The following is a 27,993-nucleotide window of genomic DNA, read 5'->3' on the forward strand; positions in this document are numbered from 1 at the left end:
AGGCTGCAGCAGTTTTCTCTGGACTTAAATCTTTATATAAAGCAGTCAGCTGAAGTGAATTATGAAGTGTACTTCCCAGCAGTTCTCTGATGACATGTTGTGGTAAAATAAGGAACTGCATTTTTTCCTAATTAGGAAGCCAAATAAAAACTCAGGCTTTTCCAATGACAAAAATCCACCCAGATTTTACATTTTATTACCTTGTCTGTACAACATGGTACATAACAGACACATAACAAAAACAATAACAAGGAAAATAGTAAAGGGAATTATCCACTTGTGTGGGTTTCTATAACAACAGCTTTTTTTGCTCGTCTTACTACAGCAATGAGTGACTAATGGCGAAGCATTTCTCCTCTTGAAAGCCTTAAAAGTGACTTTACAAATACTGGTACAATCTCCAAGCTGTGTCTGGTTTTAGTGGCATTTCAGCAACAATGTTAGCCAACTGTGAATAATGAAAAAGATGTCCATGATGTAAATGTCTATATTTAAATCAGAAATGAGCCACAACACTTTTTCAAAGCTCATTATACATAGTCATATCCCAAACTTTAAAACTTTCACTAGACCCAACATACAGACTATATGTACAACTGAGGCAACAAACAGATAGAACACAAAATCAATTTCTTTCTGCAGTGAACTTCAAATGCACCGATAAAGGCAGAGCTCCAAATGTCACATGATAACATCTTCAAGCATAATTGTGTGAAAGGCAACACAATAAATAAAACAAATGGCACAGAAGGTCTGAACAATCTAAACTGAGAAGCACAATGTCTCTGGGAATATTCACAGGAAACTAAATACTAAAGCAAGCACGTCCCTGTAGACAGTAAGAGAAGCTGACTAAAGAGAACTGAGATTAACAAAAACAGAAAAATCTAATTACAGTGAGGAGTATAACATTTATAATTCAATATAGTATTTCTATTTACAAGCATTTATACAACAGAGCACATTAAACTGGGGTTTGGGCTTATTACTCTATCAGGACATGTAGCAGAACAATCAGATCATATAATGCACTAAATATAAACCTTGTAAACATCACATCTCACCTTTTATCTTAGATATCAGTCAGTTTAAGTTTATATTTGCCAGGTTCAATAAGCATTTGTCCTTACTTTAAGGCATAGGTATCAAGCTTAGGAGTAAGCCTAAGAGTTTACTTTAAATAAGCCAGATTTATTCAAAAGGTTTCACTCCAAAGAGAGAAATCATACTCATCACAGCAAACCCCCAAAGCAAAACGTCCCTATTCGTCGCTGGATCAGTTCAGCTAGCTGCACAGTTATAAGATCTCCTCGACTCCGTGCGCAAAGATCATAACCAGGCCGGGTTCCAGGATCATATCCTCCCCCATATGCTGATTCTCACAGGCCATCACCACCACTGCCTGCTTGCCAGGGATACGCTTGGCAACGTAGTTCTCATAGTAGCGCCTGTTCATCTGCCGCGTCTCGAGAGTGGCCAGTCCCTGCGGCCAATTACGCTCGTGGGCGTTTTCGATCAGGTCGTTTACAATCGAGAGAGGACAGCCGCTGTCTATGAGGGATCGCTTGATGACTGCTTGGAGGACAGCATCAGGAGTGGAGATCATGCCACCCCAGCGTGTCACTCTAGCAGGCTGCATGGAGTTTACCCACCTGAAGATTTAAAAAAAAAAAAAAAAAAAAAAAAAAAAATTAGGAACTGAATTTATTTCAGATCAAATATTGGGAGAGGAAAGGAAAGCTTCACTTACTCAAGTATCTCATTGTACTCGATGCTCTCCTCAAGGTTTTGCAAGTTTGGGTTTGCACTGCGAATTGCTCTCATGTAGGCTTTTAGCAGCTGAATGTCTCGTTTCTGGAAATGAAAAGCAATACAGTGAATGAAAAACCTCTCAAAACTGCCTCAAGTACAAAATCTGTAACTGTCCATTTAAAAAACCCAAATAGATTCACATCCACACCAAAAAAAAAAAAAAAAAAAAAAAAAGTGCAATAAGAATGAGGAGACCATTGTTATTGCACGTCCATCAAACACATATAATAGGCATGCATCTGTGTCTTATACCACAAAGACATGGCACTCGAATTATTTCTGCCAAATATCATACAGACAGACAACTGTTAATATTTTATCAAGACTAGACTGAATATTTTGTCAAAAATATACTATTGTGTAGGCAAAATACTCTTACTTGTTCCCCCAGCTGGTGTTTATGTTCGGCTACAGTTTTTTCCAGCTCTGAAATTTTAGTTTGCTGCTGCTGGACAACGCTCCGCAAGTGTTTAATACAGTTATGATTGGGCAGCTCATCTTTGGGCATTTCAAGCCTGCAAGAGTGAGAAAAACAGAATATTAAGAAAGAAAAGAAAATTTAATACTATAAAATACAAAGGAGGCTTGTAAGGATTTATTCTATGGAATCCACTTACCCACATCCCTCCTCACAGTTGACAGGCCTTTTGGGGTTGTGCTCACAGTCCTTGAGATGTGACTGCAGCTGGTCCAACCGCAGTGTGGCTGTGCAGCCAAAGCTCGCATTATCACAGCTGATCTGAAGTTTGGACAACATGTTGCGCATAATGCGGGGCACAGGACGGAGGTGAGCCAGCGTCACTACTGTGCGGTCAACAGGACAAATCTGCTGCTGGGCAAACCACTGCGTTATACAGGCATTGCAGAAAGCATGCTCACAGTGTGGAGCCTGAGGTGGAAAAATGCATATGCATATAAAACAAATGTAATGTCAGAAATACAGATAGAATTAAAAGGTGGGGGGTATTTTGATCAAAGACTTGCCTGCACTGGTTCTTCTAACACTCCACTACATATTGGACACAACAGGTCTTCATCCACCTCCCCTTGAAACCTCGTAACGTCGTACCCCATGGTACATTACCCACACCTCCTGAACAACACACAAAAAGGTTTTTAGCCATATTAACTTCTTAGAGACAACTGTAGACAGATGATACTAATCTGTACAAAGACTAAGTATTTTTAATTCTTATGCAACAGAGAGGCACTGACTAATCCTAAATTTATTTGGGTGCATGATAATGACCCCAAAGTGATTTAAAAAAAACACTTTTAGTGACAAGAAAAACACCAGATGGTACTCAACTAGCCTTGAGGGGTGTACCACAAAGCGAGACTAATAGGTCAGCAGCGTATGTCAAGCTTAAAACTCAAGAGTTTTCAGTGTCACAAAAGTGGTCACCATGGTAACTCATGTTAAACTCTTAACCTGGTCCAGAGCAGGTGTGTTCAGAGTTCTGGTTTACAATTGTGAGCAACTGCCACAATTTAATTGGTACTCTTAAAGACAGCATGATCCAAGTGTGCTACAGATTCTCTGCTGAAGGAAACCATTTTATATATAGCACCAGCTGAACAACACTAATAAAAATAAATGAAGCCATTACAGTGCATACTGTGGACCACATGTCATATAAATGTACATGTATTCAGTTGTCATAATTCGTAGTAGACTGCTGAAAATACAGCAGATTAGAAATTAATCAGTCAATTTGCTGTATATCAGTCACAGAGTATATTTAACCAATAAAATCAATTTAGCTTTGATCTATTGACAATGTCTAGCAGCAACAATTGCCATTTGAGGTATGTATGTTCTTCATAGATCTCTATCACACAATCTGGCAATTTCATGCTGAGAAGCAGTCATGTGCATCAAATTCCCTTTTTTTATGCAAGTGTGAGAATGAATAAAAATCTTCGTTTTTTTAAAATAAAGTTTTAGGTTTGGTAAAGCCAGCTAATGCAAAAAAACAAACAAACAAACAAAAAAAACAAAACCCCTGGATATGTTGAACCTGCTTCATAATACAACTGTGCTCAACACCATCAGCTCAGTCTGAGTTTACATAAAGAATCAAAAGCAGTTCAGATTCAAAGAACAAGGGCAAGTTTACCAAGACATGTTGACAAATTACTTGCCAAGCAAAGCCAAATAATCTGCCTAAATCCTTCACACGTTCAAATATTTTAAGCCTACCTCACGCACAAAAGGCCTCAAATGTTTCCATTCAGGTCCTGATGTTTTGCTGATACATCACATCTGGTAAAATGGCCTCCTTGCTAAAAGAGTTTAAAAAAAAAGAAAAAGAAAAATTATAATATTCACAGTGATTGTTAGATTCATTACAGTTCTTGCATGGGACAAAATCCAAGATCGACGCAATTTATCTGGAGATATATTAAAAAAGACGTGAGCTCAGTCGTTTTCAAATTTTCTTGCAATAATCTATATTCTTTACCTAACAGCATCTCACACCTGTTTTATCCTTATGAACATCGTTTTCTGCTTTAACCAAAAAAATGTTTTAAAGGAACAATGACTCAAGACATTGAGCACACAGCCCTGTATCGATGCCCTTGACCTAACGTTGTGTAAATTAAACCCTACTATCACCTATGGCACCTAATGAGAACATCCTGTCATTCCAGCTGACTGGCTGATGACCCAATTTGACTGAAAGCGGCACATGTAGGCGATTTACAGACCCCCCATTTCTCCAGTTGCTCTCAACATGCCCTGCAAACATTAGCATCGCTAACGTTAGCTATATGGAAGATATTTCGTTGACAACGCTGTACTTTGCTCCAGTTATTTGGGGTTTATAATTAAAGCAGCTGGGGTCAGCACACAAAAAGCACCTCAATGCTTGGATATAAGAACCCCTCTCTAGTCACGAATTACATGTAGCTATCGCTATTCCACTAACCATCCCTTTTAGCAAATACGGTACCGTTGGTTTTCCCTGGATATTAGCATCAAGCTAACCAGACAGAGCTCAGTCTAGGCGTATTACACAGAGAAATGTCCGCTTACAATTGCACACGCTAGAAGAAAATACCATAACTAACAGATATACTTACCTACGCGTGTATTAAACCAGTTCTTTATGACGAATTCTGTGGGGGGGGTTTTCAGACGTCCCAGTGTAGCTAGAAGCTTGATAGCCACGTCCTGTGCTACATCCTACACTTCAGCGTCGTTGAGACACAAGCGAGCGGCGACGTCATGACGTACCGCTACAACGTTCGTTTGATTGGTCCTTTAACTTTTTTTTCTCTCTATCCATCTTTCTATCTTCATTCATCTACAGACCACATTATAATACACGTTTACTCAAATCTGACTAGAACTACCAGTTAATTTTTTCCGTGATGGTTTCATTTGTAAAGACAAATATGGCACAAATACATACAGTAATCTGAAACAGACTTGAGCCACCTCTCATGTCTTTATAATTTGCTTCCAGGAAGCAAAATCTTGTATTTTGATCTTCTTGTATTTTTAAAGTTCTCTTCAACAATACGTCTTTAGGTTTCCTGGATGATTTTTCAAAGATTTTCTTGGGACATTGGTTGCTTTTTTCATTCATTTTCAGTCTATCCCTATTACCCACCATATTCAGATAAAAACATTTTTGTCTCTGAAACTACTTACAGCATTGCCTGAACTCTATTAGACAAGCTTTTTGGTACTTGAATCATTCAAGCATTAAATTAAATTAAATTTGTCTGATTTTAAATTGCATCTTTAGGTACTTTGTTATTAGCAGCCTGTTGGAAGACAAAAGAAGTGGAAGGCCTACAAAAAACTGTGTCTGAATGTTATGTCTGTAACAAACAGGAAAACAGCCAGCAAAGACTTGACACAGGACCTGAGTAATGCATCATTAGAAATGGTCTCAGTGGAAGAGTGGCAGTCAAGAAGACATTCTTAAAATATGAAAACAGAAAATGCCGAGGTATGCCAAATGACTGACAATGAGTTGCAACGTGTGATTCAGTTTAGTTAAATTAAATTGTATTTACAGTTCATTAACAGTCGCCTTAAGGTGTTTTATATTGTAAGGTATACACTTGGCAATAATAAAGAGAAAACCCCAACAGTCACCCCAACTCCCTGTGACCAAGCAGCTGGTGATAGCAGGAAGGAAAAACTCCCTTTACCAGGAAAAAAAACCTCTTGCAGGACCAGTCCCAGTGAGGGGGATCCATCTGTGATGACCTGTTTAGTGTGAGGATGATGAATCCAGATTTTACGTTTTTGTCTCAATGTTTGGAGGTGGTCAGGAGAGAATTAAACAATGAATGGCTTAATTTATAACCATCAAAATGACCACAAAAAGCATACTAAGTTAAAGAATACCCGGACTAACAAACAAAAAAAACATACACACACAATGGATCACGATCCGTCATGGACTCACCTTCCCAGAGCCTAGACGTCAACAGTGTGGGGGTGACTTTGACAGGGAACAGAACACAAATTAGCCAACATCCAAAGAAGAACTTTGAATCTCTTTCAAGATGCTTATAGAACTATTCCTGAAGACTACTTAAAGACTAAAATGTGTCTAAGAGAGTTCAGGCGTCCTTTAGGAATACCAAATATTGATTTTCAATCTTGTTGGAGTTGTGCAAACTGCCTAATATACCAAATTTCAAGATATGTCTGTGCATGTAACTGAATTGCTGAAACCATTTGCCATTTTCCTAGCAAAGCATAAAGAAACGGAGGGTTGCTCATTACTTTTCCACAGCACAGCCACACAAATATGACACGATTCTTTCTCAGCCGTGAAAGAACATGATGTTATATTTAGGACAGAAGGTAAACAGGAAGGGGGAAAAAAATAGGTAGAAATATCCAGACAGAAAATGCACTTTATGCAGAGTGGGTGGATCTGGTTTAGCAGAACAGGGCGCACACTGAAATGAATGACTCAGTCTATAACAGTGTGAGTGCATGCTCCTCCAACACTGACACTGTGTCATTGAACTGCACTGGTACTCTTATAAATATGTGAGGAAACTTAGAGCTAGTTACAGCAATATTCACATTACTTTTGCATGCAAGTCAGTCATTTTATTACATTAGTTTCTTATGAAACTAGTGGTTCAATCTCGTATAAACTCCAGCAGATCAATATTTTAATGTCGCTTGTTACTGTATTTTGCACAAAAACAAACACTTTAAGAAGTATATAAATTCCTTATGAGTAACACACAAAGGTCAAAGTCCAATACACTCCCATCATACTACTATAAAATGCGAGCTAACAGTGGTGGTAAAAACAGTCAAGTTCTTTGCTTTGTCAGTTCCTCATTTGAGTTGAGAAACCTCAAGCCTCAAGTAGATTCTCACATACACACACATTAAAAGGTTTAAATTGTCTACTCAGCTATATGTTTTTTTTCTTGGGTTCCTAGTTTGAAAGACACTGCAGAAAACACAACACACGAAAAACATAAATAACTCCAGACTCAAGAAATATTTAGCAATAGCACTTTATTGAACACAAACAACCCTAAGCCACAATACTGAATGACGAGACCAATTGGCTGCAGCAAACATTTTATAAAATAGATTCAGGTTTAATGTCACTAAATTGTTTTTTTTTTTTTTTCCTTTTAACGTCAGAAAGACAGATGCAGGTTTTTCCAAAACAGTGAATGATCTTTTACATATTTAACATTTCTGTAACAAATTATCATTCACATGTTCACACAAAGGAATAACAAGGCAAAGTGCTTTCAGGATTGCATTGTCGAAAAAAATTAAAATAAAACAAAAACAGAAAAATGAATGGCTTGAGGTTAAAGGTGAGACGGTGGGTGAGAGGGGAAGGGTGGGGGAGTTGGGCTGGTCCTGTTTTAGAGTAGGCATGGGTGAGCTGTTGGGTGGGTGTGAGGGTGGTGGGATGGTGGGGCCTGGTCTGAAAAACCTCAAACCTTTCACCTTTGTCCCGTACCCCTTTGTAGTCAAAACTGGATGTAAAATGTTGGGGCAGTGCGGAAACAAGACGCCTGTGTAGCAGAATTTGGTACAGAGTGGACAGATGGATTCAAAGGCATACGGCTCGAGGGGCTCAAACTCATCCACATTTACAAATACACCTTACTATCATCCCTGTGACAACCTGTGATATCATTACAACTGTAGGGGGGAGAAAAAATAAAAATAATGAAAATAAATAAATAAATGGCTGACCCAAAAGGAAGCTGTAAACGTTGAAATATTGTATAGCATAGGGCTAGATAGGGAAAGTATATGTATAAGAGGAAACCAAAGAAATAAATGCTGTTAAAATATAAAGCCAATGGTTATTCATTTTCTTAAAAAGATGATTCCTCTGACCATTCGCCACTGAATGTTAAAGGGGATAGACTATCATCATAATCTGCATCATAACGTTGTCTGGCTTCACATTCCAGTGGTATTTTGTCGTATAAATGCTTCTCATAAATATTTTTTTTTCCAAACGTCAAATAGACAAGTACACATACAGCACAACCAAGCACACTTTATGTATAACTACCATTGCTTATGATAAATCTGTATTCCCGCACTGTGAATAAACTTTTTTTTTTTTTGTAAGTCAGAACAGGTGGAGAGACGAACAATACTCAAGGCTGCAAAACAAGGAGGTAGGAGAAATGCTACTGAAAAAACAGCAAGTGACGCTAACGCAATCGTTCACTTAAACAATTGTGACACACCAGGCTTCCTGAACCATGCTAGTGCCAACAGCTGCTAGTCCAGTTGGAGTTTGATGAGCTGTGTTTTAACAAGTGTTTGATTTTAACTTTGAATATTGACTTGGCTATTTAAAAAAAACAAAAGTGTATCTGCAGCTTTCTGACAGCTCCTGCATTGACTGGGGTAGCAGCTGTGGTGATGTACTAGTTAAAGAAATCTTAAGAGGCTCATTCATCTTTACACAAAAAAAGAAGAAGAAAAAAAAAAATGTCTGAATCGTGTCTTAACCCTATATTCCCAGACTGGTCATATTTCAAAATTGACTAATTTCAACTTCATTGGTCCTGTTGTCATCACAGGTCTCGAGACCGCGCTGCTGGTGATGGCATTGACTCCTTTACACACAGTAGAATAGTGTATTTGCAGATTTGTAAATGAGGTAATCAGCGTTAGGCTAAATAGGGAACCCTGTCGTTGACACACACGCCCACTTCATTCACCAGCAAAGAGAAAAAAAATAAAAATTCTCAATCAGAGGGACAGGACTGTGGAAAATTAAATCAACTTTGGAATGTTGGGTGGACAAGCCAACTTTTTTTTTTTGTTTAACTTTCTATGAAGGTGCACTGTGAAACTCTTTGATTGTAATTCATCACATGACCTGATTCAAAGTCCTTCCACTCACGATAAGAGCTCCTTTGTCATTACCCCATAATAAGCCACTCAAAAAAAAAAACAAAAAAACAAAAAAAAAAAAAAACACAAAACAGGCAACCCATTAATCTAGCGTTTCCTTTTTAAAACTCGCAATGACTTAAGGCTGCATCAGCAGCAGATCAACGCCTGCTTTAAGTCCAGTTGTGAGAGGATTGTTAATAGCTCGTGAGTTGCAATGAGGTGGCAACATCTACAGTGAAGCAGACTAAACATAAAAACACGGAGAAACAAAAAAGAAAGAGGGACAACCACTACTAAAATGTCACAGAACATGCAGTATACATCCTTTCCTACAGTAAGCTATTCCTAATAGCACATTCAAGGGGGCTCCTAATGGGCAAATTCTTTGATATGGCTCTGCTTTAGAGTAATCAAGCTTGGTGAGAGACTACTTCTATTATGGGCTCACAGAAGGAGCATGTCGATAAGGTGCTCCGTCAGAAGATTGCTGCCTTGGTTCAACTGCACGAATGCGTTGTGTCATTCAGTTCGACGGTAAACACTGGAAAGTGTTTCGAACATTTGTTTTCCTTCGTGTAAATAAATGTTTCCCCCCAAAGACACATCTTTTGCTGGTGAAAACAAACGGCACTTTCAAGGGGAATGTTTCTCTAAAACCACAATCACAGGACCTCCAAGTAACAAATTCTGAAAACACACAGGCTATACAGTAGATATAAATCTCATGAGTTTCTTAACTGTACAAGCTTTAGGCTACACACTGAAAAGGGAGGGACACGTAAGAACCCTTAATGCTTAACATTGAAAACAAATATAAGGCATTTCATATTTCCATTTATCCGCATACATCGCCGACAGCAGGTCTAAATATATTTTTTGTGTTTTTTTTGAGAAAACATTTCATTCAAGGAGGAAGAAAGGATGCATATACACATCTACACATGCAAATGAACATGTCTACACCGGCTATTAAACCAGAAGTCCAAACTACAATACCATCAAAGTCCATCCATAAGAAAGAAGAAGAAAAAATGCTCCTACTCAAATTTATCAACTTGTGCAGGGTCCTTTGTCTGAGCAGGCAGCTGTTAAAGATGTATGTCGATCACAGTTTTAAGAATGGAATATCACACACTCCACAATCAAATGCCACCTCTCTGATCACAAACAAGAGGACCACTTGAAATCCTTCATTTGCTACAGATGAGTGACTTTTGGTGTTAACAAAAAAAAGGGCATATTAAATATTTTTCCCAACTGAGGAAGCAATGATAAACAAAAGGTTATTGCACTTTTATCTTCCATTTCAAACGAGGTCAGCTTGAGAGAAGATGATCCATGCCTTAATGTCGAAGTAAGACAACAAATGTTACGTCACTCCTATAATATGATCACACTGTTATTAACACTGCACACAGCTACTACTGCAACCCTACTTGTAGTCAGTCTAGCCTAAAAATAAAAGACAAAAAAACAATCTCCACAATCAAATCGCAACACAGTCACAACAAACAGTTTACCTATGTCTGATGTTGAATTCAGGTACCGCATCGTTTCACAATCTGCACTGTGAAGTTACTAACCGTCAACGAATACCCAAGAGTTGAGAAGAACAATCAGAAGAAAGCTCTGAAATTCCAGGCAATGGTCTTTCTACAGTTAATGTGTTACTGACAATCAAACCTCATGTTTCCTGCACTAGAGTTAGATGTTTTTCCTCACTTCTTTGCCTCAATTTGGTCTATAGGCTCCTTCGCTTCTTATTGTTGAGAGAGCCAGCTGAGCCCCGAGGTGCCTTCTTTGGATTTGTGCTTTCGTACTATTGATCCTCATCCATCTGATGTTTGATGTGCCCTAAATCGCATCAGTACTGTGCAAGTTATTCAGCCTCCCGAAGGGAGCAAATAGTGAAATCCAGACTAAAACTGTAGGAGTTCTTTAGAGTGTTTTGTTTGTTTTCGTTGTTTTAACTTGGATCACACTAGATTGAAGTAATAATGCTCAGTGGGAGTATGAGCCCATCTACTGTAGTCATGTATGTTCAGTGTAATTTCTCTTTCCCAATATAAGGCTTCTGGGAAATACAAATGGAAGACCGTACCTTTCGGTAGTAACAAATAAAAGGCACCATGCCAACACTGTGTTCGATATTACACAGGTCTTATTGGTGGGGGAAATTAATGACCAAGTGTTCAGGCAGGGAAGGCGGTCAAACGAGCATTAGTCATAATGTAAAACTTGTATTGTTCTGACTTACAGAGGTAAAGTTTTATAGCCACCTTCATTTCCCACCTTAACTTAGACTCTACCCTTCGCTCCACATGACTTGCGTCAGATAACAGAGTCATTGGTTGATCGTAATGAAGAGAAACATGTCGCAACAGGGTTAACTAAGCTTTTCAGTTCAGTTTTCAATTCAAAAAGGAAAAAAAGAAGAATAAAAGGGCTTGTGCATGTTTAGGTTCGACATGCATATGTTGAAAAGTCACTCACACTACAAGAGAAATCTTCACAACTGGCATCAGGAAGGAAAAAAAAGAAAGAAAGAAAGAAAAAAAAAAAGAACGCCCCGCCCCCCCAAAATCACAGAGGATAAATGTCAGCATTGTCACACAAAAGATCACTGATGAGGTAAAACTGCAGGTCCAATAAAAAGTACAAAGTGCAGTTGGCTGCCCCTTCACAAGGTAGGAAACATGAGACATCTACTGACACTAATCAAACACTTCCGCGTAGATACATCTGATTTAGGCTGGTTTAAGCAGAATTACACAACTCACAACGAAATGGATCGAAAGATCTGAACTCTTTGTTAGCATAGCTGTACAAGCAAGAATTTCTTTTCTGTCTGAATATTTCTGAGGTACACCACTGCTCTCCCCCCACCCCCCACCCCGGTCGTTTGGCTCTAGATATTACATAAGCCAAAGTTGATTGTTTACGAGTGAACTCTGAATTCATTCACAGTGGAAAATATGGCGAGATCCCAACCACTCCGAGCAATCTCTGCACCATGGAAACCTTGAGCTATGTGCTACCTCAATTTATTTGTGTGCTTCTTGACACCCAGAGATTTTTGTAAGACCAAACAAAAGAAGGAAGAAAAAAAAAAGAAGCCAATTTTCTTTTTCAGCAATCCAACCTAGCAGCATAACTCTGAAGGTGACAACTAAACAGGTACTGCCAGGTATCATTTTCTTTTATAGCTTTTAAGGCAAAAGGCTCAACAGTGGATCAGAGGGTTGAATTGAAATTTGCAATTTACTTCAAGTAAGAACCAAGACATCCATTGAGGCAAATCAATTCTATTCTGTATTTATACCATGCAGTTTTGGACATCAAAAATTGTTTTTTTCTCCTTGTAACACACTTTACAAACCACCTTATTTACCACAAAACCTAGGGACTGCTTTGCCAATACCAAAGGGACTAAGTATATTCTTCAAAAAATGTCCAATTATAAAATAGACTTCTAGCAACACCAATTTTTTTTTTTTTTCCAAACAGAATACTTGGTTTCAAGTATGAATATCCCATGCAAATATTTATAGCTTTTCTTTTGACTAATATAACTGGTGAAAAGCATGCAGCTCCAAACACAAAATTTATAATACTCCTGCCTATGTCTGAATATGTTACGGACTGAGTAAATGTGATTAATGTCTAAAGGCAAATCAAGGTTTCTATGGCACTAAATGGGTGTAGCTTAGGTGCATTTTTTTTGTCAAATATAGGCTATTTAACGTGTGATCGTATCTACTGAAGACCACCTTGTCCCTCTTGTTTTACTGTACTGTAAGGCAATCTCAATGGAATGGATGAATATGAATGTTGAATTCATCTGAACTCCTGTCCTCCGTTTACCTTGTAGGCTACACTCCACACAATATGTATAGATAAAGAAAAGTGATATTTCACAACAGTAAGCCTATACACCAATGATGATGCCAAAAGAAATATCCAGACTTTCGATGCAGGAAGACTACTACACACACAGTATAATATGCAGAGAATCATTTTACTACATGCTACCTGTATAATCATATCTATGCAAGACAAATGAAGAGCAACAGTTTAAAGTCGGGAGAAAGCAATTTGTCCTGCTCTAAACTGACCCTACATTCATTTCAGTCAGAAAATTCATGGCTCAGATTTGATGGTCAGACTGTAAACTGCTTGAATGCATAAATCCATTGCTGCTTTACTAAGAGGGGTTTCCCCCCTTAACACATTTTGGCAATCAGGCCTTTTTTTTTGTGACCAAAGATTATGACATCTAACCCGCATTTAAATCTTCCATTGGCATTTATGCTTTGATTTACTAAACTGGCCTAAATGGATGGCAGTGCAATATTTGTGCTGCACACTATTACACACGCACGTGCGCTATTGCTACAAGTGGACCTTTCATTGCTTTCCGTTTCTGACTCCAGATATATTGTATATGCTCCATTTGTTTAATCGTTGCTATATCAAAATCGTGATCTAGCTCCGTGCACAATCATTCAGTTATTACTGGTACACACAAATAATAATTATAATAATAATGGAAAAAAAAAAAGCATGTATAAGAACACTGTAATAAAACAAAAGGATTCAGTTACGACTTGTATAGTTGCAAGGGGCAATGGCTCCATTTACTAGTCAGATATGGACATCACAAGAGGCAAGCAAAAAAAAATTTAAAAAAGGACACCCCTGCCTGGACAGGCTGGCCTGACAGCACCTACTGATGGCAGAAAGAGTATGCAGTTTTTGAGGAGCCTGCCTGAGGTGTTTAAAAATCATTGGACTGACTTTAAGTGACTTAGACCAGAGTCTATCGTCAGCAGTAGGCTGGGTAATGTAACCATATCACGCTGCTGGGCCATGCACCCAGAAACCGATAACTCAAGTGAGCGGGCAGTGGACACTGTCCCCAAAAATACACCTTTTTTTTTTTTTCTTTCTTTTTTTCCCTATTTTAAATAATGCATTGTTGGAGTACAATTTCATTGCAGCCTTTGCTTGTCTTTTTACAACCCTTCTTTCCTGTTTTCAGCAGCATTACACATGCATGTAAACATAAGTACATACATTACATCTGCTCTATTTTGCACACTTAGAACCTGAATGTACTAAAGTGCGTGCTTGACTATCTAATTAAGTGCTGTGGGATTGGGGTTAAAAAGGAATTAAATTATGGAACATCCCATCAAGAAGAAAAGTGTAGACATAATAATCCTGCAGAGATCTGATTGGATTAATAAATTCTGCCTGTTGTTTCAGCACAGATCCTGAGATTACAACAAAGTATGTACCTATCCCCAGTAATATTATATTGGTTCTCGAGAAAACTATAAACTAATCAAGAGAACGAAGGCCGGGGTTCACCAATTAGTTTCGCGTCATTTCAGTCAGTTATAGAGGTTGTATTAAATGCAAACTATGAATCATGAACTCAGAAATCACTGCCCTAACGTGTACTATTGTCAGTTTTAGAAAACCAAGTTAAATACAATTATGCGAAAGTGTTTTTGTAAGATGTATTTAACAACATAGCCTAGCCTAGGTCCTCATCTCTCATCCAGTCAACTAACGTGTGCAATTGTGCCACTTCATTACCTGTGGATATGAAGTTATCGCGCCAATGAAAACAATCTGACTCAGTGTAATTTAACCACCAGCCGATGGTTTTTAAAAATAAAAACAACAACAAAATAGCATAGGTACAACATCTAAAAGTCACAAACAGCTCTAGTGGTCCGATACAATCATCTTTAGTATGCTTAGTACCAGAAAATGGGGTGAAGAGACAAAAAAAATGAACACAAAAAAAAGCACATATTTGGATTTCTGCTATTCCTGAAATCTAAATAACAGGTATTGGCCTAAGCAAAGATCCCTCTTTTTCCTCTTAGCCCTATTTGATTCTATTAGGGATTTCAAACTCCCTGGTCTTTGATAATGCCGGGACACAAAGATAAGCCGGGCAGTTTTATTCCCACTAGATACTGTGGTTTAATGCTGTTCCAATCAAATTGGTGGAGACATGATTGGTCTCAGGGCTCGTCATTCTCTGCCATTAAGCAATCCAACTGAAATGATGTGTTACGTACGGAAGGCATGGGTCAAAAAGGCATTTCATGAGATGCCATAAAGGCAATCCAGTGCATTTGTGTTGACACTGACAGTAAAATGCCCGGCACACAGAGCCATTCGTTTAGTCTTTAGGTTATTTTTCCATGAAATATTAAAAAAAACCCAAAAAACTAACCCCCGAGAAAAAAAGAAAAATCAAAACACATTCCAGGGAAACAAAAGCCCTTGTGACAGTGATTGTCTATTCAATAACGCCAAACAAAAGAAGGCCAAAAGAAAATATTGCTTGAAAACTGCCCAATAAAAATAGCAGACAATACTCCTTAATCTGTTCTAATTGATCAGCGTTTACCGGTTGACATATAAGCTATTAGATGCTTAAGACTAGTTCATCAGCTCCGAGAAATACTCCTTTAGAGAGAGCTTGTTAAAACCGCAATGCTGATGGCCGGTTCAACTTCAGAAACACAAAGAGCAAAAACATCATTAGCGCCAAAACCCAAAATTGATCACTCTTTTCAACAATCAGGTCATTCAGATTCTAAAATCTTTTCCTTAAAAACACTGTTAAAGAGATGGGAAATAAATTGAAATGGCTTGTTCACTTATGTGCTCAGATATATGATGCTTTGATGAGGTGTTGTTGGCAGATATTACTAGTAAAGCCTTCATCTAGAATAAACAAGGCCTCAGTCAGTCACTATCCTACAGTAGTTCTCTAGTCCTACAAAAAGAGAACATTAGGCCTACGGACCCTGGGTGAAGATGAAGCAGCTGCTAAACGAGTTGACGAGGTATATCGAGATCTATTGTCTTTCTCTATACAGTACAGTTCATCTCAAATAAATAATTTATAGCCATAGTAGTGTTGATCAACTTTGGTCATAACTTATATGCTTAGAAACATTCTAGCTTAACAAACACTTATTTAGCATCTTTAAAAAAAAAAGGAAGTCAGCATTAAGAACAGATCGATGTTACGATGCTGACCCGAGCATGGCTCTCCTTTGGAAGGAGAGCATGCCAATGTATTCAGCAGCATTACCAAATTATCTTAAAATGCCAAACAATTCTAGGCCGTACATTTAAAGTACACTATGGAATTAACATCTTTGTGACCCTTTTCCAAATTTGCAGATTGTACTGTAGTACACAAGCATTGCACTCTGAAGCTAAATTTAGATTTTTCCCTTGTGTGGTTCCTTCATAAAAATCTAGGCTAACGGACAATTTAAAAACAAAATTAAAAAGAAAAAAAAGAAAGTAATTACCATAAAAAACAAAGAAACTCTTTGATCATTAATTTGGGAAGGCTGTATGTTCCTCTACAAGGTCACTGCAACTGATTTAACATGATATGACTTTCTTTATAGTGAGTGATATGAAGCGAAATACAGTCGAGGATAAAGACATGCTCTTAAATGTTGGTTATATAACTATGTCAACATGATTTTAAAGGGTTAAATGATTTAGAGATGGCCAGATTGCTAGTGTTTATTTTGAATGCCACACTTTATCTGAGTGACCTTGTAGAGCAATGTGCCTCTACATATTAAGCACTATTAGGAGATGGAGGAATGGGATCTAATTGCATATTAGGTTTGACTGCACCTCAAGAGAAGACCAAACACTCACGCACACACAGACACACAAACACATACATACACAGAAAACAGACATGTGGGTGGGTGCTCTCCTGGTCCTCTGGGCCATTTTAAAGGGAGTCGCCCCCTGGTGGTGATGATGGTGATAGCAGCTGACTGAGAGGGCCGTGTGGCCTCACTCAGACAGACACCCGTCGAGGCCAACTGGTGCACCGTGACGGTCTTTGACGTAGCCGTTGTGGAGGCCGTTGCTGGGCAGCGGGGCGCAGGCGGCAGTGATGCCGCAGTGCTTCAACAAGTTGAGACCCGGGGAGGGGGAGACTGTAGGAGAGGAGCAGGAGCAGGAGGAAGGGTCCCGCTGGGGGAAAGGCTTCATGGTAGAGAGGATCAGAGCCAGGCAGTCAGCCACGTCCTTGTTGGGAGCACAGGCCAGAGCTGGGGTGTGTCCTGTTCCACATCAAAATGCACATTAGAGCATCATGTGTCAGAGATTTTCTAATCAATATTGGAACTACCGATAATTAACTAATGAAACATTTAAACAATTAAAAAGTAACTCAGTGGTACAATTTCAGAGAAATACTACATTTTCTTAATTCTAATTGCTTAGTTTGCCTCAGCTCCCCCTCTTAAAGCTCTTATTACTGACTCACTTCCAGTATATGGTTTGTTGTCCACAGGCATCGGTAAACCACTTTAATATTCAGTATAGCTCAACTTCTGAACACTCGCCTCATACATTGTTGCTTCCATCTCAGTGGCCAATCAAAATCAAGGGGTGAGACTTGCATCAACATCGTCTACAATGATCCTGTCTGTCACTGTCATCCAGCACTGAAGAAGGAAGCTTTTGTAACTAAGCAATAATAAGCACTTCAGAAAAAACCCTCTACAAATTAGATCACAGGCACACCCAGTGCAAAAGCAGCTGCCTTTGGACAATGACCCTCAGAGCACTGAAAGGCCACTGCTCACTACCTGCACAGCCACATGTATGCAAAGTCTGTGTTAGTTAGTGAACACAATGAAATGTTTTACATCTGAAGAAAGAGACATTTTGCACATTAGGTTATTAAGGTAATAGATCTTTTTCTTTCACCGCTGGCTACCTGCACATAAAGGGCCAAAATCCAATAAGTAATGGCTTTAATATCATTCCACTGCCTGCATATTTAACCCATGTGCCATTAATAAAGATCACAAGTTTCAGTAATAATATAGAGCTAAAAACAAAAAGAACACTTGGATATAATGGTAGCAGTGTTTGGTGGCCAATGCATGTTTGTTTACCAGACCTATTAAAATCTGCTTTCAACATGACTTCCCTCAAACAGTAACAAGATTAACAAAATAAATGAACTGATTAAAAATGGACTGCCTTTTGTGTTCTTATCTATAGAAAAACGAAACAAACTGAAAAATCTCAATTTCGGTGTTGCTCACCTTCCTCATCCACAGCCAGCACCGTGGCTCCTCTACTCAGCAGTGCCTGCACCACCGTAGCCAGGCCATTGCGTGCTGCAAGATGGAGGGGCCTGTGGACAAACAAGGTAGTGTGTGGGAAAATAAATAAATAAATAAATGCAAGTCATGATATTCAATAAAAGATCCATCCTAAATCCAATGCTCAGATGTAGATCCTAGTGATAGTAATTAAATTCCTGTACATCTGTTACTGCAACATGGCAAAATATCTTCTTAACAATACAGGGGATAAATTCTACAAATTAATTAATCTAAATTAAGTAGATTCCTGCATGAAAAATGTAATATATTAACACTTTACAGTTGAAAGGGAGAAAAAAAAAAATCACGTTTGAAAAAACATGGACTATGCAGCATGTTGTGGGTGTCAGTCTAATTCCACATATACAAAAAAATCTATTGTTGGTTTAAAATGTTGCCAAGTTCTCACATTTGCAGAGCACTGTTGGTGGCATTTATCAGAGTGGGACTGTGGATCTCGCCCAAAATCAGCAGGGCGCACATCTCATGAGCCTGAGGAATAAAACAAATGACCAATAAATAAATAAATAAATAAATAAATAAATAAATAAATAAATAAATAAATAAAAAAAAACAATAATAATAATAATAATAATAAAATGTCAACAGAAAGATATTCCTTAGAGAATCCTGTGATCTGAGGATCTTGTGAAAAACTAACGTGTACCTTGCTGCAGGCCAAGTGCAGGGCAGTGTTCCTATTCTCGTCCAGCAGTGTCAGGTCAGCCTTGGCCCGGTGAAGGAGGATGGCTGGACAACACCAAGACACAAAATTTGTTTATTTTTTTTTGTTGCACTAATTTGCCTTTTTCTTATTGTTATAGAAATGTTTCACATTCTGCAACAAAAACTAAATCCCACATAAGTAACAGTTGTAGTACTTACCCACGGTGCCGCTGTGTCCCTTGTCAGCTGCTACCATCAGAGCAGAGCGTCCACTTTTGTCCACTGCATTGATGTCTGCTCCATGACGAAGCACAAGCTGAAGTCCTGCGACATCCTCAGCAAATGCAGCAGCATGCAGTGGGGTCCTATAGAGACAGGAAACAAAAAAAAACCCAAAACAAACAAAACCCTGTTAAATGTCTGTGCTTACGAGCCAACTTTCCTGTCAAGCTCTTTGCGGTCAAACAGGACCAGGCTGCTGTACGTCTTTTTAAATTGTCTTTTATGCCCCCTTTATTAAAGATCTGTTTCGGATATTCCACCAAGATCTCCCAGTCGAGAATGTGGGAAAATGTTTGCCCATTTATAAACTATGTAACATTTAACTCCACATCCTATCCCTATATTTTTGTTTATAGCCAAAATCACACTAAATCACAACAACAGTTGCCTCAAGGTGCTTTGTACTGTAAGGTACCCCTACAAGCAGGAAACCCCAACAATAACCACAATTTGGTAACCACAATTGCTCCACATTGGTCATCTTTTGCACAGTCTAAAAGTCCCAGGTTTTTGGTTTTTTTTTCTAAATTGAACAAATTTATTCCTAAAAACCTGATAAGGTACTTTTCATTCTGCAGCCTCACCTTCCTTTGGCATCTCTGGTGTTAATCATGTGGACCCCAGAGGTTTCCAGCAGTCTTTCTGCAGCACCGCAGTGACCATTCATCCTATCAGCAAGAAAACCATGTTAATGAAAAGTTAATGTTATCTAAAGGTAATTCGTTTTTCCAGACCAAGATACTCACAGAGCACAGTGCAGGGGGGTGAAAGGGTTTCCCTCTTCATGGATAAATGTTTTATATTCAAGTAAAACCTCCAAACAGTCTTCATGCCCTGAGAACAAACACACAAACACACATTTAACATTAGAGACAACAGATGTGACAGTGATTATGTGTAACATTAATGTTTGGGGATTAGGCATTAAACTGAGCAAACCTTTGTAAGCAGCCCAGTGTAATGGGGTGTATTGTTTGTTGTCCAGCAATTTATCTTGTGGGTCTGTTTCCATGGCGGCCTGCACCAGACTGGCCAGGATCTTTGTGTGGCCTCTGGATGCAGCATAGTGCAGCGGTGTCCTACCCTTGGTGTCCCGACATAAAGCAGAAGCTTTGTGCTCCAGCAGGGCTGTCACACACTCATCATGACCCAACACAGCCTGTGCAACGAAAAACAATGGGGAATGAGCTAAACTTCAATGTCAAAAACTGAATTCAGAATATTACTTTTTTTTTTTTCCCTTTACATTTTACTTCCAAGGAGCCAGACTTTTTCTAAAGTGGTCTTGAACGATAGTATAGTTCTCCAGGCTTTCCAAAGGTCTTTCAAAGTTTTGTTTGGATACTGGCTGCTTTTTCCATTCATTTTTAGTTCAGTGCTTGTACGTGACCAAGTTTTGTTTTTTGTTTTTTCTTTAAAAAAAATAATAAAAAAAAAATGCCAAAGACAACACAATCTAACATGCATTTGGGTATTTTTGCAGCAACATGCATTTGCATAGGACTAACAGGTGAAAACTTTGTGCATCTGAGTAGTGTCCAGTTTATAAAACATTTGATGACAATTTTACAACTGGAAAAAAGAAAAAAAAAAAAATAGGGAGAAAATCCATCAAAGAGCTGAAACAGGACCAGAAAGATGCACCTGGCATTGTCATTGTCATTAGAATTTTCAAACAGGGGCACATGTTAAAAACCAGCTTTATAGTTACAATGTTGTTTTTGTTTGTTAATAACAACTTCCAAGTTTAATGGCAACATTTAAATTACTATATTTCAAACAGAGATGGCATTTAGGAGTATTCCAGCTTTCTGTCACAGTCCAAAGACATGCATGCTAGGTTAACTGTTGTTTCTTTGACCTACCCCTCTGTGCAAAGCTGTGCTGCCTCTCTTGTCCTTGGCATCTGGCAGGGCACCCTTCTCTAGCAGGAAGTGGACACAGTCAGTGTGTCCTCCGAGAACAGCCAGCATCAGAGGGGTCCTGGATGGGGACAAAAGCAACAAAAAATACACTTTAGCACTGGATGTTCACTCGTCAAGTTAGCTTTAAGCATTAAAAGTTTTTTGAAGCTGAATGAAAAAATAAATAAAAATAAAATAAAAATAAAAATATAAAACAACTCACTGGCCAAATTTGTCTGCCATGTTAGTGAGATCTCCCTCCTCCCCATAATCAATCATCATGCGCAGGCAGTCAGAGTGTCCATTCACAGCTGGAATGTAATAAGATACAAAAGAACAATTACAAGGTAAAAACAAAAACGAAACACAAAATCGACTTGTGGGAAAGAATCACAAACATTGCTGTATCAAGAAATCTTCCAGCTCAGATACCTGAAACATGAATTGGAGTCCACATGAGGCGGTTGTCATTGAGGAGACAGGAAGCCCCCTGGGCCAATAGCACCTCCACACAGCGTGCGTAGCCTTTCTGTGCAGCCAAGTAGAGTACAGAACGGCCTGCAGCGTCCTGCATGTCCACATATGCTGCTGTCTCCGTGAGCACACGCAAAGCCTGCCAGTGGCCCTTATCAGCCTGAACGAGCGGAGGAAGGTAGTCACAATTTTGCATTTAGTTAAGATTATGAAGCTGAAGACGAGCAGAAGTGACTGCAAGTGAGTGCAACACTTACAGCAAGATGCAGTGGACTGACTGGAATGCTGCTCTCTATGTCTCCTAGTGCATTAAAGGACATCTCCAAGAGCTGAAAGCAAGGCAGAAGAATTGATGTTGTGTAATTTAGGAAAGAAACTAGTAAAAGAAAATGTTACATAAATTGTCATTAGCCTCATGAACTAATCCCCAACCTGATGCAAAACGTGTGAGATGACTGATTAATCTATGGGCCAAGTTATTTGGTGAGTTCAAAACAGGAAACTCACCAGCTCCAGATTCTGTTTGTTGCCATGGTAAGCTGCATAGTGAACAGCACTGTAACCCTTTGAATTCACCATTGATGGATCAGCACCATTGTCCAAAAGATGCTCCAAGCAGCTGTTATTAGAAGAAGAAAAAAAAAGACATAAAGAAGACATGTAATTTGCCTACAATTAACCGGTTATGGTCAGGTGATGAAAAGACAAAAAAAACAAAAACCCCAAAAAAACAAAACCAGAACTTACAAGTATGACTCCTTTGCCTCATCCTCATCATTCTGATGGCTCCCAGAAAAATGACGATCAACTCTGAAACAAACGAGAAATGCTTCCATTTAGTCAAACTTTCCTAAATTATGCTGTGACGTGGTTAAAACTTAACTTCTCAAACTTGATGGTTCATATGGGTCATATATAGAGTCATATTTGTCTGTATAGGCTGGCGAGAACAGTTTATCCGATACAGAGGAAAACGTAGTGTCTGCTGTGAGTAGTGCTCAGACCTTAACATGGAGAAACAAAATAATTCTTCCACAAACACATGGCACAAAATACCAGATCCACCTCAACAAGTGTACACCTGCATTTAAAGGGTGCAGGACCGTGAAGACAGCCGGTTTGAAAGAGGAGTAAACGAGGGACCACATCCACTGTGAACAACCATCGTTTAGAGGTGGTGGATTATGACACCACTTATCAGCCACTGATGATTCAGTTTTGAGATGCCTTCCCAGGCATTTCAACCCCATCTCACACCTTGCATCAAAGTGTGAGCTGCTGTTTTAGAACACCCAAATACCTAAAACAACCATCACATGTTTGAGAACTGAAGAAGCTTCTTGGACTGGGGTCTCAAACTTGTGGCCCACGTGAAAAAACATAATGCAGTTTGGCCCTTGAAGTTACTTTTTTTTGTTAGGGAGGATTTGTTTGTTGTTAAGTGCAATGTTAAAATAAGTTCTTTAAAAAGCAAAAAAAAATATTTAATATGAAGGTAATATGAGCAGAATGTACAAACATGTTGAGGGATTGGCTGTGTTTAGTCCAGTGAAAAAGTTATTTGTAAAGAAAAAATTTTCACTAGCAGTCAAAAACTAACGTGTACACTTCGGCCTGTGCTTTTATTTTGTTAAATACGAACAAAATTATAGCAGAAGTGCTGCCATGTGTAAGGCCAGAAAGAGAGTACCAATTTGTTTATTTGGTAGTTAGTAAAGTGGCCCTCACATGAGATGACAGTGCCAGCAGTAGCCTACAGCTCATTTAAGTTTGAGACCCCTGCTTTTGGATGAGAGGCAAAATAACGTATCTATATTACAAGTTTTTAAAATCAGCCAGCCATTTTTCTAAAATAACAGTTGACTTTTTGACTTGGGCTGAATTTGGTAGCTTGTATTGACTCGGTCTTTTCAAACAGAAAACAGAGAGAAGGAGATTAACAAGTGTCTAACCTGCTGAAGGCTTGAGAGGCAGCAGAATAGTGCAGGGGAGTACAGCCTGTCTGGTCAGGCTCGTTGACCTCAGCGCCAGCGCTCACCAGGGTCACAGTGCACTGGTACCTCCCATTAGCAGCCGCATAGTGCAACGGTGTCCTGCAGACAGAAAAAAGTCCTCACTTTGAATTCTAACCTGTGTTGAGTATGCAGGACATGATACTCAGATGCTGTTTAAAACCAGATGACACCTGAACAAGATGAGCAGGACTCACCTTCCCATTATGTCCCTCTTATTCAAGTCGGTACCGCTACTTAAAAGCAAGTTCAGACATTCAACATTTCTGGAAAAAAAACAAACAAACAAAAAAAAAAGATCATGAGAATAAATGAAATGGAAGTAAACAATTTAATGTAATGCATGTGCAACATTTCTGCTCATTTTAATATTTTAGTGTTAAACCAGATTCTGCATCTCACCCTCCAGAGGCAGCAGCGTGTAGACAGGTCCTCCCAAAGTTGTCAGGGGTGTTTATGTCAAACCCAGCTGATAGTACATGCTCTTTACTCATAGATGAAACTATACTATACAGCTGACCTGTGGGGCAATGAGCAAACAGCTGGAGGTAACAACTATCTCAAAGTAATACACAGACACAGATGGTAAGGGATTAGTGTAAAGAAGAGTGCACACATTTATTAAACAAACCTGAGGAGAGTAACTTGCGACAACAGTCTGAAAACCCGTACAGCACAGCTAAGTGCAAGGGGAACATTCCATGGATCCCACGTCTGCAAAGAAGAAACAAAACAGTCGATGGTACAAATGCATCTACTTACAACCAAGCGTCTTACATCGTGAAACATAAACTTTAATGCACCCTCATGTTGGGCTATGCTTTAAACCATTTCTATAACCTCACAGTAACATTACTACATCAGCAACACCACTTAAAGTTGTCTGATACCTGGCCGTGTCTGCTCCGTTGGTCATCAGAGTGCTGATCAGCAGTTCATGGCCGTACTTAGCAGCAACGTGGAGAGGGGTATTGCCATACTTATCCACACAATCAATTTCCCCACCTGACGGAAATCAGAGTACAGGGAGTAAATCAAAGACCCATTAACAGAAGAGAAAGAGACAGTGACATGATCTTATAATAAAATAAAAATAAATATGAGACCGGACACTCTGTGTTACCATTTTGGATGAGGATCTGAGAGCGTGTAAAGCGTCCGTGAATGGCTGCCATGTGCAGGGGGCTCTTCCCTTCTTTGCTCTGCAGGGGGTAACAATCACATTTCAGGGTAGATCTTATGCATGGGGGGCATTTTTGCCTTTTTAGATAGTGGAGCAGTGAAGATAGACAGAAAAGTAGAGAGCAAGAGAGAAAGAGGGAAGACAGCCCAGACTTAAACCTGGGCCGGTGCACTCTGGCACTAGGATAAAGGCACCTATAGATTTTCGTTTGATAATTTTCTTCAACAAAAATGTGCAGTAATATTCTTATTAAGGCACTGTAAACTAGAAACTGAGAAATCATAAATGGTAAATGAAACCTTGGGACCTGGATTTCGTTTGGTTCTTTTTTTTCTTAATATTTGTATATGTTGTCAGAATGGCCAAAGGATCGAATAATCTGATCAACCCATCTACAACTATTCCAACTCTGACTCTTGAAAAGCTGCCCTAAATAAAAATGTGGAGTTTCACTACTTTCAGAAGCAGTGAAATAAAGTAAACAAGAAGAAGAACCAAAACAGCTACCTGCTGGTTGACATCTGCCCCATTGTTGACCAGCAACTCCAGACAGAGGGCACCGTTGGTGGAGACGGCAGCCAGGTGCAGAGGGGTGTAGCCACACTTGTTGGGTTGGTTAACATTAGCTCCATGGTTCACCAGCTCTGTAGCCACAGCTTCTTGCCCCATGTAGCAAGCCACATGAAGCGCAGTGTTTCCAAAGCCATTGGGCTCATCAATCTGACAATAAAACAGAACAAAACGACATCAGAATGTGCCAAAAGCCTGAAAAATAAATAAAGTGCACCCTGAGCTGCTCTCAGACGCTCACAATTTATAAACCAGACATGAGGGAAGACTACTTTGGCTTTTCTAAAGGTAAATATTTCTTGCATAGTTACTCACATCTGCCCCCATCCTAAGCAGGTACTTTACAATTTCAATGTGACCACTTGCAGCAGCAGCATGGAGAGGTGTGTAGCCCTGTTTGTCCTTGCAGCTCTTGTCAGCACTGCGCGACACCAGTAACTTCACAACCTCTAGATGCCCTGTGGATAATACAAGAAAGACACAATTCATTACAAGTTCTACTTATTTCAACAGATTAAAAGCCCAGGCCGGCACTTGTCATCATTCCTGTAAGTGCTATTTGGCAAGAAAAGTAAAACTTGCTTACCCAGGTAAGCAGCACAGTGGATAGGCTGTCTCTCCTTCTTATCGATGGCACTCAGGTTGGACCCTTTGTTCAGCAGCAGCTTAACCATCTGCAAGACAAATTGAAGGAACTTTATTGCAAAGAAAACACTATGTCCTTCAAAAACAAAGCAAATCACTTAAGCCTCACCTCCTGGAAACCACTCTGCGCCGCATGGTGCAGGGCAGTCCTGCCACTGCGATCTGCCATGTTCACGTTGCTCAGCTGGGTCAGCAGGGCCTCTGCGCAGCGCGAGGCACGGTTGGCAGCAGCCACATGCAGAGGCGTCTGCCAGAACTTGTCACGTGCATTTGCGTCAGCTCCGCGCCTCAGCAGCAGACCCACTGCCCTCTGGGAAGAGGGAAGCAATCACCACAGCTTAAGGTGCATATCACATCTGCAGCTTCCCACATTTAATTTAGTGCAGTTCATGAGTGTGTAAGTCTAAATAAGAATTATAATCTCTGTAAATTAATACATAAAAGACTTAGATGATGAGGTCATCTGACTGGGAAATCATCAGTCTTAAACGAAAAAAAGGAAATACATTGCTTACGTCATTCCTGGAAGCAGCTGCCCTGTGCAAGGGGGTCAACCATATATGGTCTTTAGCATTTACACTGGCACCTGTGATACAGAAACAGAAACACTATTACATACTATATTACATAGTAGATTTTAATTATATTTCAGGTGATACAGAGGTCGAGTGAACCAAGAATGAGCAAGCTTATTTTTGTGGAACAATGATCAGGTGTTAGGATTACTTGCTAACAGAGGTGACCAATACTTAATGCACAGATAGATGGACGCAATTCAGTCACCTGATTCAATGAGGAGGTCCATTATATGGACGTCTCCCACACAGGCAGCAGCATGAAGTGGCGTACGACGCTCTTGGTCCTGATATGCGGGGGGAAAAAATTAAAAGGTATTTTTTTGGGGGTAACGTCCTTCAAAATCATGATCATGGTAACTGAATCTGCTTCATACCAGTGCATTGACATCCTCCTTTTTGTGCAATAATAGTTGAACTTCTTCAGCATTGCGACTGAAGATGGCCTGGACCAGAGGAGGCTGCAATACAGGAACATCAGTCAAATTACCGCAAAAAATAACGTTGCAAAAAAATTACGTGCAGCCGGAGCGCTGACTCTTATACGACCATCACACATCATCTACGTCTCATCTGAGGAGGTTAAACCATCGTTAAAGCCGTCAACTGCGCAGTGGAGAGGTTAAATGTACTCCCGTGACATTAAATGTTTCACTGAATATTTTTACTGTGTGTAACTGAATGGGTTTCTTGTTTGCTTCCAGCAGATACACCAAGCCTTTGGCTGAGGCCTATAGGCCATTTTTACTTACGTCAGCTAGCCAAATGGCTTCTGTTAGCTAATTCTGCAACAGAGCTGGCCCTGACCCAGACCAGGGCCTAAACTACACCATCAAAAAAATTAAAAAGTAAAACAAAAAAACCCTCACAGATTAACATTTAAAAGACGAAGATTGCTAATCTTTTCAAATAATACCATTACCATGCGAATATCCGGCTAAATATGCATGCACCCGCCGCGAGCTAATAATGAAAGCAAGCCGTTCGGCGGAGAAGACGTAGTATGTTGCGCACAAGAGCAGAGTCTCTCCCAGCAAATAGACTGCGCCACAGCACAAATTCGGAGCGCTTTCTTCCAGCGTACCTGGTCTGCAATATTGAGTACTCCCATCTCCCAAACTCAGCCAGGACGGAGCTCCTTCATGAGGATAAAACTTCGAGGTATATTGTGGTGCGCTACTGTGTCCTCTTCTTAGACTACACCCATAGCTGATTGCAAACAGAAATACGGTCTCGGTCTGTCACTGTTGTTGTCTGTATCCAGTGTCTGGTCTGCTGATACTGGCTACGACTGTGCG

The 27,993-nt window shown here is 39.5% G+C and overlaps 2 protein-coding genes across 2 annotated transcripts; both read right to left on the bottom strand.

Annotated features, from left to right (window-relative positions):
- Positions 1-161: 161 nt before the first annotated feature.
- On the bottom strand, positions 162-5,034 carry rnf41 (ring finger protein 41). Its single transcript, XM_085394566.1, has 7 exons — positions 4,900-5,034; positions 4,016-4,098; positions 2,797-2,905; positions 2,430-2,701; positions 2,192-2,327; positions 1,751-1,854; positions 162-1,652 (listed from the first exon to the last, which is right to left on the bottom strand). The coding sequence occupies exons 3-7, from the start codon at positions 2,884-2,886 to the stop codon at positions 1,298-1,300; spliced, it is 957 nt and encodes a 318-aa protein (XP_085250692.1). The 5' UTR covers positions 2,887-2,905; positions 4,016-4,098; positions 4,900-5,034; the 3' UTR covers positions 162-1,297.
- Positions 5,035-7,307: 2,273 nt separating this feature from the next.
- ankrd52a (ankyrin repeat domain 52a) lies at positions 7,308-27,975 on the bottom strand. The gene is made up of 28 exons (XM_085394948.1): positions 27,780-27,975; positions 27,073-27,156; positions 26,904-26,982; positions 26,636-26,706; positions 26,230-26,430; positions 26,062-26,149; positions 25,791-25,933; positions 25,413-25,625; positions 24,846-24,924; positions 24,613-24,727; positions 24,354-24,436; positions 24,125-24,242; positions 23,920-23,988; positions 23,663-23,803; positions 22,458-22,520; positions 22,218-22,329; positions 21,968-22,039; positions 21,669-21,870; positions 21,460-21,547; positions 21,198-21,315; positions 20,272-20,491; positions 20,079-20,166; positions 19,917-20,000; positions 19,270-19,415; positions 19,052-19,134; positions 18,794-18,876; positions 18,322-18,413; positions 7,308-17,325 (listed from the first exon to the last, which is right to left on the bottom strand). The coding sequence occupies exons 1-28, from the start codon at positions 27,804-27,806 to the stop codon at positions 17,054-17,056; spliced, it is 3,234 nt and encodes a 1,077-aa protein (XP_085251074.1). The 5' UTR covers positions 27,807-27,975; the 3' UTR covers positions 7,308-17,053.
- Positions 27,976-27,993: the final 18 nt, after the last annotated feature.

Source organism: Rhamphochromis longiceps, linkage group LG20 (assembly GCF_057381845.1).
Source record: "Rhamphochromis longiceps isolate RC_006_pf linkage group LG20, R_longiceps_female_GT1.1, whole genome shotgun sequence".
In the NCBI taxonomy this organism is placed as follows: Eukaryota; Metazoa; Chordata; class Actinopteri; order Cichliformes; family Cichlidae; genus Rhamphochromis; species Rhamphochromis longiceps.

What these genes read in the sequence shown, in the direction of transcription:
- rnf41 (XM_085394566.1), bottom strand. Translation starts at nt 2,886, where the DNA reads ATGGGGTACGACGTTACGAGGTTTCAAGGGGAGGTGGATGAAGACCTG. An exon ending in AACTGTGAGGAGGGATGTGG is followed by an intron (nt 2,328 to 2,429) that starts GTAAGTGGATTC and finishes TCACTCTTGCAG; the next exon opens with GCTTGAAATGCCCAAAGATG. An exon ending in GAGTACAATGAGATACTTGA is followed by an intron (nt 1,653 to 1,750) that starts GTAAGTGAAGCT and finishes TTAAATCTTCAG; the next exon opens with GTGGGTAAACTCCATGCAGC.
- ankrd52a (XM_085394948.1), bottom strand. Translation starts at nt 27,806, where the DNA reads ATGGGAGTACTCAATATTGCAGACCAG. An exon ending in TCAGATCCTCATCCAAAATG is followed by an intron (nt 24,728 to 24,845) that starts GTAACACAGAGT and finishes GATTTCCGTCAG; the next exon opens with GTGGGGAAATTGATTGTGTG. An exon ending in GACTCCAATTCATGTTTCAG is followed by an intron (nt 21,548 to 21,668) that starts GTATCTGAGCTG and finishes ATTACATTCCAG; the next exon opens with CTGTGAATGGACACTCTGAC.